The sequence below is a fragment of the Salpingoeca rosetta genome (assembly GCF_000188695.1).
Source record: "Salpingoeca rosetta unplaced genomic scaffold supercont1.17, whole genome shotgun sequence".
Classification (NCBI taxonomy): domain Eukaryota; class Choanoflagellata; order Craspedida; family Salpingoecidae; genus Salpingoeca; species Salpingoeca rosetta.
Genome location: NW_004754917.1, coordinates 981,322 through 995,185, shown reverse-complemented (window position 1 = coordinate 995,185; position 13,864 = coordinate 981,322). Strand labels below are relative to the sequence as shown.

The window sequence follows — 13,864 nt, the reverse complement described above, 5'->3', positions numbered from 1 at the left end:
ATGACTGCAGACCAAGACAAGCGCACAAGAAAGTGTACACGTGGACCGGGTTGGCAAGTAGGCAGGCAGGGAAGCAAGAAAACAGACGGGCAGTCAGGCAGCTCAGCGCAACACCTGTGTGATGAGTTTGATTTTGGCAGGCGTGTCGCGGGGCTGGTTCCGCAGCAGCCGGTCAGAGGTATCGAAGAACTAATGGCAGAGGGTACACACAAGCCATCATGTCACAACAGAGCAAACCAATAAAGCAATGTGGCCACCAAACACACACACACACACATAAACAAGCACGCACACACAAACAAACAAACACACACACACACACACACACACACACACACACAACACAACACACACACACATACACAAGCACAAACACACACACACACACACACACACACACACACACACCCATTCGAGTTCGGACGGCCGGTCGACTTTGGGGAGGACGATGGTGTTGGGCAGGGTATCCGCGGCCAGGATGGCCTTGAGGTCTTCCTTGGCAAGACCGGAGCTGACGGCGTTGATACGCACAGCCACGTCCGATTCACCAAAGTCGAGGGTGGACAGCAGGTTGACCACGCTCTTCCGCGCACCCTCTTTGCGGTTCAGGGCCACCGCATCCTCCAGGTCCAAGCATACGCAGTCCACGTCCAAACCTGCAGCCTTGGTCGCCTGCAGGGTTGAGTAAGGTTCGTGGGACATGAGAGAGCATTGCACGTATCCTTGCTGCTTGGACCCTATTGAAGCGAGTTTGCACGTCCGACGTCACACACAAACAAACACACACACACAAACACCCACACAAACAAACAAAAAACACAAACACAAACACAAACATAAACACAAACGCAAACACAAACACAAACACAAACGCACACACACACACACACAAACGCACACACACACACAAACACACACACAAACACACAAGCACAAACACAAACACAAACACAAACCTTGCGTTCATCGTGTCCAGGGAGATAGAGCAAGGCACGGCGTGGTGTGGGCTCTCCGTTGCCCTCCGACAGTGGGTGCACTTCATCAGAAACGCCACTGCCATACCTCCGTCGCCATGTCTGCGCTGCTGCTGTCACCAGCACACTGCGGCGCGCACCAGCGCCCCTCACCATCATCCTTGTCAGCATGGTTGCTGTTGTGACACTCGCCTTGTTTGTAGATTCCTGTGAATGTCTTCAAGGACATTTCTACATCTACTGCGAACGATGACAAATCATCACAACGACGACAACCACAAAGATGACGATGATGGCAGCACAACCACCAGCGCAACCGCAAGCAGCGCCGCTACGAGCACAGCGTCAAGGAAGGTGGTGAAGGGAGGCACAACGTTCGTGGTAGGACCTGCACATGTGGACAAGCAGGCAGCCTCTACTGCCAGGTCCAGAATCTATCCCGGGTTTGTGCCGGCAACGCGAACATGTCCGCTATGTGGCCGTCTGCGTCCAGGATCCTCCGCCGGTGATCGCAGTGATCGTAGCGGCGGTGGTGTTAAAAGTGGAGGCAACGCGGAAGAGGGGGAAGAGGTGCCTGACGATGAGGACCAGACGCGCTGGTGCACCTGCAGCGAGTTTGAGAGCTACACAAGGAAACCAGAGCGCGAGCACTGGGCAAGAAACCTCTCTGGCAGCGACGCCCGTCGCTTGTACGAGGAAGTCATCAACATGCCATCCGAGAACGTTCGCCAGCACCGGCAGCCACCAACACAAATCAAAGTCGCCAGCACGTTGAGGTCAAGCTTTCAACCCAGCGGTTACACAGATACAACACCGACACTATCGTCTTCTTCTTCTTCAGACGCACACGTCATCGTCATCGACGACGATGACGATGATGATGACAGCGACGAGGCAGAAGCGGGTGCCAGAGAAGAACTAGCAGTCACACGGCAAGCCAGTGCCCGAGCGAGATCAAGACTTCAGCGCGCGCAACAGCGCAGACCACACCAGATCAAACGAAGGACGCAGTCGCCATCCCTGCCGTCGTCATCATCGAGACATGGCCCACCACGCCACAAGAAAGCAAAGGCGGCACCGGGTGCGCTGTCGGCAACCACTGTGAAAAACAGGGCATTCGTCCATGCGCAGAACAACGAGATGAAGGACCTGCAGCGGCTCGCCGCTGACAACCCGGCCACCTTCGACATCAACATGGCTGACGCATATGGGTGGTCGCTGCTGCAAGTGGCTGCCTCGGCTGGAAGCGCCACTGTTGTCACGTGGGTACTCTCCCACCGCCCACCACCGAACTTGGGGCACAAAGACACACGCGGACGAGACGCAGCCCAACTTGCACGCATGAGCGGACACAGCGCGCTGGCAGAGCTGATTACTGCTGCCGTCGCCACACACGACACACACAACGAAGGCGATGGTGTGGGTGCAGATGAGGGCGAAGGCGATAAAAGGGGTGGAGTCGGCATAGATCGAGGTGGACGACAAACGCCGGCAGCAGAGAGGACGCAGTCAACAGCAGGTCGAGGCAAGGATGATGCTGGTGATGATGCTGGTGATGATGCTGGTGAGGAGGAGGAGGAGTGGTATTGCCCAGAGTGCAACGAGCTGAAGCGAGAGCCCCGTGCTGCCCACAACGCGTCCATCCTGCATCAGTTCTGCTGTCAGCACCGTGTGCAGAGCAACCCCTTCCTCCTCAGCAGCGCCAACAAGGGCTACAGGCTCATGAAACAGATAGGATGGGACGAACAGTCCGGTCTGGGGCCTTCCGGATCGGGAAAGAAGCAACCCGTGAAAACCGTCCTCAGACACGACAGGCGCGGGCTTGGATCCGCTCCCCCTTCATCTACAACATCCTCGTCATCATCAACGTCATCATCATCAGCATCATCGTCGTCATCGCTGGCGTCTCGGAGCAGGCAGCCCCCGGCATCTGCAGTGGCGTCGCTGCTAAGTGCATCTTCAGCTGCAAGCGACGCAGACGACATTGACACGCGTGCAGGCCGTCCTCGCTCTGTCATCACCTCCACGTCACGCAAGTCGTACTTTGACCTTCCCGAGAGCGCTGTGTTTCGTCGCCACGCCCCCGCGTCCATTGCCGCGCGCGAACGCAGCACTGGCGCACGCATCACACACTTCCAACCTGGCGACGTGCGGGCAGTCGTGGGACCACACCGCGGCACGTCATCATCTTCGTCGTCGTCGTCGTCGCTGAAGTTGTCTGCGAAGATGAGGGCACGGAAAGAGGCGGAGGCGATAGCGGATAGGGAAGCAGAGCAGGCGCGTCAGTTTCGTCGCATGTTCTCCTCCTGACTATGTATGTGTGTATGTGTGTGTGTGTGTGGGGGGGGGGGGAGGGGTTGCAACGGGGTAGCGAGAACACTCGATGGAAACTTGGTACGCCAGCGTGACAGGCACTCTGTCTCGTGCTTTGTTGCATTGCGTCGCGTTGCGTTCATCATTGACACAATAAATGACCCACTCTTGTTGCATGCCCTTTCGTGTATTGGAACGAAACAATCCCATGCAAACAGCAGTAGGTGAAAAAAAGAGAAGAAACAGTGCAGGGAACAGGTGCAAATCAGTCACAGTAACGGCACTAAAGCGTGCAATGTGTGAGCCGCAACAAATGGCTTTCTGGAACGTAATGTAAGAACAACGAAAAGGAAACAAAACAAACAAGTGTCAAGCAAGTAGAAAGCATCAAAGGTGTTTGCGCGACTGACGTGATTCAGGTCAGCAGTTCACACACACACACACACACACGCACACACACACACACATGAACATAAGCACACGCACGCACGCCAAACCAATCAAACACACAACGACATCATGCCCAACGTCACAACATCATGCAAACAAATGCAGGCCGGCTCATGCCAGGAGAACGTCTTCCTCGCCACCCAACTCCTCCTCTTCCTCTTCTTGAATGAGGCGGAGGGCGCGCTGCCGCCGCGATTTCACCGTCTTGCGCTTCCGGTCCACGCGCGACACATTCACGTCTTCCTCCTCGTCGTCGCTCTCGTCAAGCAGCATGTCAACAGCAGCAGCGTTGCTGTCACTGAAATCATCACCGCTCACCTCAAAGTCAGACACATCGCCATCGCCTTCAGAGTCATCAGAGTCTTCAAGCTGTGAGCTGCGAATCCCATGCTTACGTGTTGCCTTGCGCTTCTGCTTCTGCTGCTGCTGCTTTGCAGTTGCTTTGCCTCTGCCCTTCTTGCTGTTGGCAGCAGCCTTCTTGCGTCCAGCACAGCTGCGCTTCCCACCACCACGGGTCACCCTGTTCTCCGTGTCGTCGGTGTCATGCATGGCTGGGTCCTCATCACCAGTGCTGCTGCTGACACTCGCGCTGCTGCGGCCACGCCCACTTGACCGCTTGCTGCCCGTCTTCTTCTTCGCCTTTGCAGCGTTGGCAGCAATGGTGGCGCCCTCGGCACCCTGCAAGCATCGTGGTTGTCGTCATGGTTGTTGTGGTGATGATGGTAGTTGTGAGAAAGTGTGTGAGGGAGTGTGTGAGTGTGTGAGGGTGTGTGTGTGTGTGTGTGTGTGTGTGTGTGTGTTGTGTGTATGTGTGTGTGTGTGTGCGTGTGTGTGCGCGCGTGTGTGTGTGTGCGTGTGTGAGGGTGTAGCAGAAACAAGAGAGACGGACGAAAGACAAGCGTTCCAAAGTGATCGGCGTCCCGGAACGTGCAACTTGCATGTCACACGCTCAACCTTCCACCATCAACCACCCCACCTCAACACTCCTCCCATCTCACACCTGCTCGTGGCATTTGTTGATGCGCTGCTCCAGCACGGCAACAAGCTCCTTTGTCTCCGGCTTGGCAAATTTGCTCGCCTTGCCAATGATGTCTTGGAAGCTGTCGCAGCGTGAATATCGCGTGTTGTGTGTGGTCAGAATGAGTCCCGTGGGCGTCGCACAAGAATATGAAACATGAACAATAACATTGAGCAACAGCAGGGTCAAGTGCTCAAGATTGAACTGCACCTGGAGTAGATGGCCTCATCCCCAAGCTTGTCGTGATAGCAGGCAAACTGTCGTGGGTGGAAGGACAAAAAATGCGCGTGTGTATATACGTGTGTGTATATGTGTGAGCGTTGTGGTTGCGTGCGCGTTCTACGCATACACGAGCACGCGCGCCGTATGCATGACACCACGACTCAACAAATCGCAGCCAACGCAACACTCGCACACACTCGCGCACGCACACACTCGCGCACGCGCAAACAAACAAACAAACAAACAAACAAACAAGCAAACAAACAAACAAACAAACAAACAAACAAACAAACAAACAAACAAACAAACAAACAAACAAACAAACAAACAAACAAACAAACAAACAAACAAACAAACAAACAAACAAACAAACAAACAAGCAAACAAACAAACAAACAAACAAACAAACAAACAAACAAACAAACAAACAGGAGAATGCACCTGATCGTTGAGTTTCTTCAGGCAGCGATCAGAGTAGTTGATGAGGGAGAGGCAGAAGGCAAATCCGCGCCAGTGCGACACCTCGTGCGTCGTGCGGAAGCGCTGGCACAGCTTATCGACCAGACTCTCAGCATGACGATCCTTCGGTAGGGAGGAATGAAGGCAGAGGGAGAGATGGCGCGTGTTTGCGAGGCAAAGAGACCGCAGGTGTGTGGGAGCAAGCGCGTGAGTCAGCCAGCACAGAACCACAGCAACAATGAGTGATGGTTGGTGTTGTCGCTCAAAGGATAAACAGTTGATGGCTTGCTTGCTGGTGTGTCATCATGTGCACCACCTTCTTGATAAACGAGAAGAGGAATGTCATGATGCTCTTCATCTTTTCAGGCGTCACTTCTTCCTCATGCGAAACCTGTTGTGTCCAGTGGGGGCAGGGCAATAAAGACCCATTGGGGTGAGACAACAACCGTGTTGTGAGCGCACTCTCACCATCAAATCTGTTCAAACAAAACTTCACCGATAATAATAACAGCACAACCAACAACAACAACTACGATGTGCACGCGCACAGGGATACAAAGGCGCGTGAGCAACCCACGTGGCTGATGACGTCTGGCATGACGTTGTAGATGGCATTGCCCTTGTTCGACAACTCGGAGAAGAACAGGCTGTCGTGGAAAAGCAAGCAGCAAGGGCGGCAGAACAAATGTTAGGAAGACACGTGTCATGATTGCACAGCTGCAAGTGTTGCAGAACAGGCAGCATGTGGCACGCATGTATACATGCACACATGGACGCGATGAACAAACGCAGCACACGACACACAGTACACAACACGCACTCAACACACAGTACACAACACGCACACACACGACACGTTCCTCCAAGACCAAAACGCACCGAGCAAGGTCGGCAATGCGCGTGCAGTTGTCTTCGAGACAGACGGCGAGGTTGCTGATCTGGCCCTTCACTTTCACCATGTCGTTGAGGATGAGGTGGGTCAGCACCATCACCGCATTCAGGCGCACCTGCTGGTTCTCGTCCTTCAATCTGCACAAATTGCAGCGCACGCGTTGGGAGAGGTGGCGCTGTTGCAATGAGCAAATATCACATACGCCAACGCCAGCACGTCGACACGCTAAATGTGCAACGCACACAAACAAATGTGCATAACACAACACATCACATCACATCACATCACAACACATCACAACACATCACAACACAACACAACACAACACAACACAACACAACACAACACGACACAGCACAGCACTCTGCAGCAGACCTTGCATAGAGATGGTCGGTCCAGGGCTCGATGAGGTTTGGGAAACGGAAGGCAAGATCACCAAGAGCAATGATGGCGTTGCACCGAGCCTGAGGGTACTGCGACGACTTGAGAATCTGGGAATGAAGTGAGAGGGACAGGAATGAACAATTGAACGTGGTGAGTGTAGTGTAATTGGAATCGACAGACAGGGGGCTAGTGAGAAGAGACAGAAAAATCAGGGGAAACATTGGCTAGTCTGCAGTGCTACACAACCACAACAACAGTCGCAAAACCGCAAGAAAGAGAGAGCAGGTGCACACAGCACGTGAACGCCCAACACATAAACACACAAGTGCACATAGTTCTCACCGTAAACAGGAGCTGGAGGTGGCTGTCGCAGAACTGCGAGCTGATGCACATGAACTTGGTCAGGGCCAAGACAGCTGCGGCCTGAAGATGCGCGTTGTGAAACACATGTGGCGCCACACACACGCTCACAATCAAAGAGCCATAGCTGGTCAACAGCGTGTTGCCCTAAGGGCCAGATGCGTGTGTTGGTGCGTGTGAGTAGTGTGCAAATAGACGGGGCAGAGAAGAACATGTCGGTAATCCGTCGAACAATGATGGCAGTGAACACCCTTATTCACACGACACAACTCACACAAGCACACACACAAGCACACACACAAGCACACACACAAGCACACACACAAGCACACACACACACACAAGCACACACACACACAAGCACACACACAAGCACACACACAAGCACACACACACACAGGCCTTGCACTCACCAGCACAAGCTCGCGTTCGCAGACATCGTGGATGAATTCGGCTTCAAGATCTTCAGCAGAGGCGCCGCCAACGCCCATCTCATCGTCTTCCTCCTGGTGTCCATGTGGTCAAGGAAGCCAACACATCAGATCAATCAATGAACGAATGAACGCAGTCACGTGTGAAGCCGATGCGGTACAAAAACAGCAGACCCGAAGAGGGTGCGCGCCGTTGTGTAATGATGACGACAGTGCACGTGGGCAAGTTACAACAGTGTGCATGTGTCCCTCGCAGGCATGCAAGACTTTATCTTGTGTGAACGCACGTCCTTCTGTTTGTTGGTCTTGGCCTTGCTCTTGTGCGCAGCGTCCACCTCTTCCTGGCGCATGCGCCGTCGCTTAAGCTCCAGCAGCACGTAGTCTGCATGAACAAGTTGCTTCACCTGCACGCAACCGAAAAAACACGTCCACCAAGCACATGTAGTCATGTGCAGTGCCACAAGTGAGATAGGCAAGACAGTAGACAAATGCTGCATGCTTGTGCACAGTCAGCTCAATCGCTTGGGTGTTATTGGGCTGCAAGCAGCTTGTGTAAGACAAAGCTGGAGGTGGACACGCTGCGCACATGCGCACAAGTCCTGCATTGTCTTTCACCACTCACCGCAACATGGCCGAGGACGAACATGAGGCGCGTGAGGCGTGTTGTCATATCAACGGCGCCCCCGCCGCCATCGCGTGGTGCCGCCATCACACACTCGGTCATCTCCTTCAAGAAAGGCGTCAACAGCACGTCTGGCTGTTCCGCCATCTTGAACACCATGTTCACCATCTGCTCTGCGGCAGGAATGAACCTGGAACACATCCACACACACAGTAAAACAAGAAGACATGCGGACGCATGCACGCGAGCATTAGGTTGCGGGAGGGTGGCATTTGTTGCCGTGCAATGTGGTGCTTAAATTGTGCTGCGTGTGCGTATGCACATGTGTGTGCGTACGGGTACGCTTTGCGACAAGTACAGGGCGGTGTAATTCATTTGCTCTCAGCACAGCGTGTTGCCCATACACGCGAGGTCTTACCCTTCGATCGGCGAGGTAACTGCGTTCTTGATGACAGCGAGGAAAGACGCGAACATCGCGTGATCGCGTGGGAACCGCTGGGGCTTCGTGCGCCTGTTGCACACATAAATACACCACAACTTGTGAGACTCAACATGGATTTGTACAAGCGCACGACGTAATGTAACACCAGAACCATCACCGTTGCCACCACAATCGAAACAGCAGCAACACAGGCAGAAACAACAACACAGGCAGAAACAGCAACACAGGCAGAAACAACAACACAGGCAGAAACAACAACAACAACAACAACAACAACAACAACAACAACAACAACAACAACAACAACAACAACAACAACAACAACAACAACAACAACAACAACAACACGTCCACAGTATGCCATCGAAACACAGCAAGCATCCAATCTGCCTCAACTGGCGAATCACACCCACACACACACACACCCACACACACACACACACACACACACACACACACACACACACAAGAGAACAAGCATGCACACATGACTCACGATGTGATGCGCTTTGAGCCGGGCAGCTTTTGAAGGGCAATGCAAACGTCCCGGGTGAGGAGAAGCGTTTCCTGTGCAAGCGGGCCCGTACCAGTGGCCACCAGCAACCCGACATTGTCCTTGATCATGTCTGGCATGGCCTTGCCCGCCATTCCAAGCACAATGACAGCTTGCTGCACGTGCGCGACAGTCATGTTGGGGACGCGCTGTGCCACCACATCCCACAGCTGTTTCAGGACACCGTCATCCAGCTCCTTCTCCGCAATCATGATGCACACGAGCTCTTGCAGGGATGACAAGTCTGCGAGCGTGGCGTTCTGCGTCAGCCTCATCAGACTCTTGGCCACCATGCCGTGCTGAGCCTGCCAGAATGAACCAAACCAGTTGAGGGAGAATGGTGTGCCAAGACACCAGTGAGCGGTAAAGGAAAGCATGTGTTTGTAGTTTCGAGTGTCAAGGCCGCGTCACAACTGAAAGGGCGTGTCGTGGTGGAATAAACACTACATAGTTGCACACACGCACGCACACACTTGCAGTCACGCTAACGCCCTTCTCCCAAACACACATAGCGCACCTTCTTGGTCTTGAAGAGGGCTGGGTCTGGCTTGAAGAAGAGCTGGCGGTAAGCGTCAAGAACAGCCTGCTTCACAGGAGCGTCCTTGCTCCACACAAGGACAAGCATCTTGCGCACGCCAGCATCGGCAGCGCACACCTTGAACTCCGTAGCCACCACCAAGCACCTGTGGGCAGTCAATTCATGCAAAGCAGTCAGGGTGCACGTGCAAAAGTGAGAAACACAGTTACAATAAATCACAACCAACTTCTCTGCTTGATAAACGACATGATGCCTCAAGGTGTGGACACACACGCACAGGTGCGCACATACACACACAACACGTACAACTCCACCCTCGCACGTGGCAAACGCACTGGATGGCTTCGGTGACATCTGTGGTTGTGGTTGAGCCAAGGAGCTGGGTGACAAGAGGCACAGCCGCATCCAATGCTCGCGAGAATGCCGCGGCATCCCGGAGGTACGCCGTGATGACACGCTGCTGCTTCAGCTCAGCGCTCTCTTCCTTGATGTCGTCGTTGCCATCAGCATTTGTCCGTGCTGCTTCATCTGCCACTGTGCTGTCTTCAGCTGCCTCCACATCACTCTGCTCGCCCGTGTCAGAGTCTTGAATCAGGTCATCAACTTCATTCTCTTCCTCAGCCTTGACCTTGTTTTCAGCATCAGCCTCGTCGTTGCTGTCATCGTTGTTCTTGCTGGTGGTGGTGGTGGTGGTGCCAGCGTCGTCGACAGGCAGGCCTGCGTCCACCATGAGGGCCTTGAGCTTGGCTTCCTCCTCCGCCAGTGTGGCTGCAAACGAGGACGAGTCCAGGCGGTCGCCGTACGGGTTGCACCGCATGATGGTGGTCATAAAGGCAATGGCCTGCTTGCGGACAAGGCTCGACTTGTCCTCCAAACGCTGCAGGCACGCGGGTACAATCTGCTGCAGCTGCTTGAGGGGGATAGCCTTTTCGCGTGCCAGCTGCTGCCACACCTGCAGCGCCTGCTTGCGCACATACGCCGAGACATCCACCAGGCGCTCCTCCAAGATGGCAATGAGCTCGTCGCGGGTGGCTGCCATATTGGGTGTCAGGTCCGCGCGGAGCTGGGTGGTCAAGATGGCGCCAATCATCTTCAGCAGCGCGTTGCGGATGGGATACGCCTCTCCATCTGTCGTCGTGCAATCAACACAAATGCAACGAAGGACACAGTGAGGAGGGAGGGCGCGCGAGTGGCAGTGAGATGGTGTGTGTGTGTGTGTGTGTGTGTGTGTGTGTGTGTGTGTGTGTGTGTGTGTGTGTGTGTGTGTGTGTGTGTGTTGTGGTGTTTGGCGCGGAGCGAGGCGAGAAAGTTGACTGAATCGAAGTGTCGATGAAAAGCTTCAAAAGCGGCTGCACAGAGAGTTAATGATTGATGCACGTTGTGGAATGTGGGTTGTGCAATGTGGGCTAATCCCTTCGACAAACTTTGACAAACGTACCGAGATGGGGCAGCAGCAAGCTGAGGGACGGCAGCACCAGTTCTGGCACAAGAGTGGCTGTGCAAATCGAGCAAACCAGGTTGATGTTGGTGAGCGGAGTGAGTTTGCACCAATGCGATTTGTAAACAACTACCTGCACAACATGCCTGTGTAAAAGCCACGACGTACATGTGTGACGTGCTGTTGTAGGGCTCGACACAATCGCGTGCGTGATGCGTTGCTCATGAGCACGAGTGATACCGACACACACACACACACACACACACACACAAATGCGTCCACACACACACACACACACTCTCTCTCTCCATGCATCTCACCGAGCTCTGCCAGGAAAGACGCAAAGTAGCGGGAACCACTTGCATCGCGCACGAAATCGCTGTTGTCCATCTTAGCAATCTCCCTAAAGAGGACAACAGGCAATGGCGTCGTCGAGGGATGGACAGAGCGTGTGTGAGAAAACAAGTGGCGTAAGGCAGTCGTGCGTGTGTAGTCTGCACATCATTGCCAGTGGCGACACATTAACACACGCACACATGCACGCGCATACACACACACACACACATACACGCACATACACGCACACGCACACGCACACACCTGAGGACGTCTGTGACAACGGCTGGGCTGTCAAAGTCGTGTGCAAACGCCGCCAGCATCGAAGCCAGTGGGTGGGAGAGGTGCTCGAAGTGCGGCAGCAAGTGCACAATGGCTGTGGATGCGCCTGTGTACATTGGAGGCGGCATTCGATTTTGTGTACCGTGAGTGAAAAGAAAGGGGACACTCAGGGAGTGCAAATGCACACACCCACCCACACCCACACACCCACACACCCACACACCCACCCACACCTACACCCACACCCACCCACACACACACACACACACACACACACACACCACACACACACACACCACACACACACACACACACACACACACACACACACACACACACACACACACACACACACACACACACACAGACCCAAAATGTACGCGCGCATACGAAATCACACACGCATGCACGTGTACACACAAATCAAGAACCGACCGAGGCTGTGGTTGTACTTCTGGACCATGAGACCAAGGATGCTGGTGAGCAGGTGCATCACGTCTTTGTCCTTGACCACCTCAGGGTTCTCCAGCGCAACATATGCAAACCGCGTAATGAGGCTGCAAGGAAGAAAAGGCAGACAACAAGAGGCCAGTGGTGTGAGCAAAATGTGATGTGCTTGCTGTTGGTATGGACAGCTCATTAAGCACACTCACACGCGCCCACTGTCTTGCAACACTTGCTAACACCCACAATCCTCACACTCACATACACAATGCAATAAACACAGCATACAGTTTCACACCTCTAACTCCTACACACACACACACAACACAACATACAATGTCACCTCTCTCTCTCTCTCCTCCTACACACACACCACACTCGTTCTCACTCCCCTTCTCGCTTACTTGACAAACTGCTCCTCGGGGCAGGACATGGGCCACAGCTTTGGCACATCGAGCTGAAGGAGCGACAGCATCATGGCAAGCAGGCGTTCTCGCTCCTGGCTCCACGAAAACTCAGACTTGGTTTTCTTGGTCTTCTTTGTGGCGCCGCCCAGGTGCTGCGTTGGCTTGACGGCCTCTCCCTCCTGATGGGAGGCAATCAAGCTGATGAGGTACGTGTACATCTTGAGGCAGTTGCGGCCAAGCTGCGCCTCGCTGCTGTTGCTGTTCATCTCAGGCAGGCGAGACTGGAGCGTGCGCCCAAACCACTGCATCCCTGATATGTGGACGGATGGGGTGGAGAGGTTTGGATGTAGATGAGTGAGAAATGGGTGAGTACAAGGACATGCGGGTTGTACATTAGCAAGCACACATGGGTGAAGAAACCCCTGTGAATTCGTGTCGCCATCTGATTTTCATCCCGCACCTCCACCGCCACAACCGCTTCCTGGAATTATCATCGACAAAAGCATGTAACAACAATCCCACACGACAAACACACGCACACAACACACACATACACACACACGCACTTGTGTGTGCTTACCTGACAACAGTGATGAGCAGGTTGCTTTCTGCACTGTGGGGCTCAAGTCCCCGAAAAACCTGAGCATGCAATTTTGGTGTTGTGTGACATATGAGTGGGCGTGTGTACCAAGGCTGGGACAAGCAGTGCCTTAAGCCACGGTACAATCGCTTGTCCCACCGTGCCAGGCTGAAGAAGACGTCAAATGTCGAGTTGTAGCTGATCTCCGTGCCATCCTTGAATGTCTTTGTCGCATCTGTCGCAACAACAACAGTGACAAAGACGACAATAAGGACGGTAACAACAAAAACAACATACAGAGCGAGGCATACGCACGCACGCACGCGTACATGTCGTGTCAGTACGAACAGCCATAGTGGCAGTACTTGCGACACCAACAACACTCGGAACAACAGCAGGCACATCACCAACACCAACAACATCAACGAAGGACCACCACTTCAACCACCAACAACTGCACCTGCAATCATGTCGTTGAGGTTGTACTCCGAGATTCTGCGCACATCGGAGAAGGTTGCGACAGAGAAGACATTTGCATCTGTGGCCAGCAGATCGTCGGCGTCGGCCGGGATCTGGAAGTCCACCTTCATCGCGTCGTGCTGCTGCTGTGCGTGTGGTGGGGGTGGCTGAGGTGCTCGCAGTCGTCGTTCGTGTTTGTGAGTCGTTGTTCGTTGAAATTCAAATTTCCCGGTGGATCTCCAAATCAGAGATTTTCTTCA

The 13,864-nt window shown here is 53.8% G+C and overlaps 3 protein-coding genes across 3 annotated transcripts in view; 1 reads left to right on the top strand and 2 right to left on the bottom strand.

Moving 5' to 3' along the window:
- PTSG_06917 (uncharacterized protein) overlaps positions 1-1,244 on the bottom strand; it is a 3,448-nt gene extending 2,204 nt beyond the window's left edge. Inside the window, exons 1-3 of the mRNA XM_004992260.1 lie at positions 957-1,244; positions 409-672; positions 115-189 (exon numbers count right to left, since the gene is read on the bottom strand). Of these exons, the coding sequence (XP_004992317.1) occupies positions 115-189; positions 409-672; positions 957-1,145 (528 nt within the window). The 5' untranslated portion in view covers positions 1,146-1,244. The remainder of the gene's footprint in view (positions 1-114; positions 190-408; positions 673-956) is intronic.
- PTSG_06916 (uncharacterized protein) lies at positions 1,215-3,284 on the top strand (the record flags this gene model as incomplete). Its single annotated transcript, XM_004992259.1, has 1 exon — positions 1,215-3,284. Exon 1 carries the CDS (start codon positions 1,224-1,226, stop codon positions 3,282-3,284), a length of 2,061 nt encoding a protein of 686 aa, XP_004992316.1. The 5' UTR covers positions 1,215-1,223.
- A 178-nt stretch (positions 3,285-3,462) lies between these two features.
- On the bottom strand, positions 3,463-13,804 carry PTSG_06915 (uncharacterized protein). The gene is made up of 24 exons (XM_004992258.1): positions 13,606-13,804; positions 13,305-13,380; positions 13,146-13,204; positions 12,563-12,875; positions 12,150-12,271; positions 11,697-11,820; positions 11,417-11,499; positions 11,097-11,153; positions 9,994-10,786; positions 9,638-9,803; positions 9,064-9,425; positions 8,544-8,636; positions 8,126-8,315; positions 7,791-7,907; positions 7,486-7,578; positions 7,055-7,219; positions 6,704-6,819; positions 6,316-6,465; positions 6,014-6,083; positions 5,753-5,827; positions 5,419-5,559; positions 4,966-5,012; positions 4,738-4,837; positions 3,463-4,415 (listed from the first exon to the last, which is right to left on the bottom strand). Exons 1-24 carry the CDS (start codon positions 13,733-13,735, stop codon positions 3,849-3,851), a joined length of 4,209 nt encoding a protein of 1,402 aa, XP_004992315.1. The 5' UTR covers positions 13,736-13,804; the 3' UTR covers positions 3,463-3,848.
- Between the last annotated feature and the right edge of the window lie 60 nt (positions 13,805-13,864).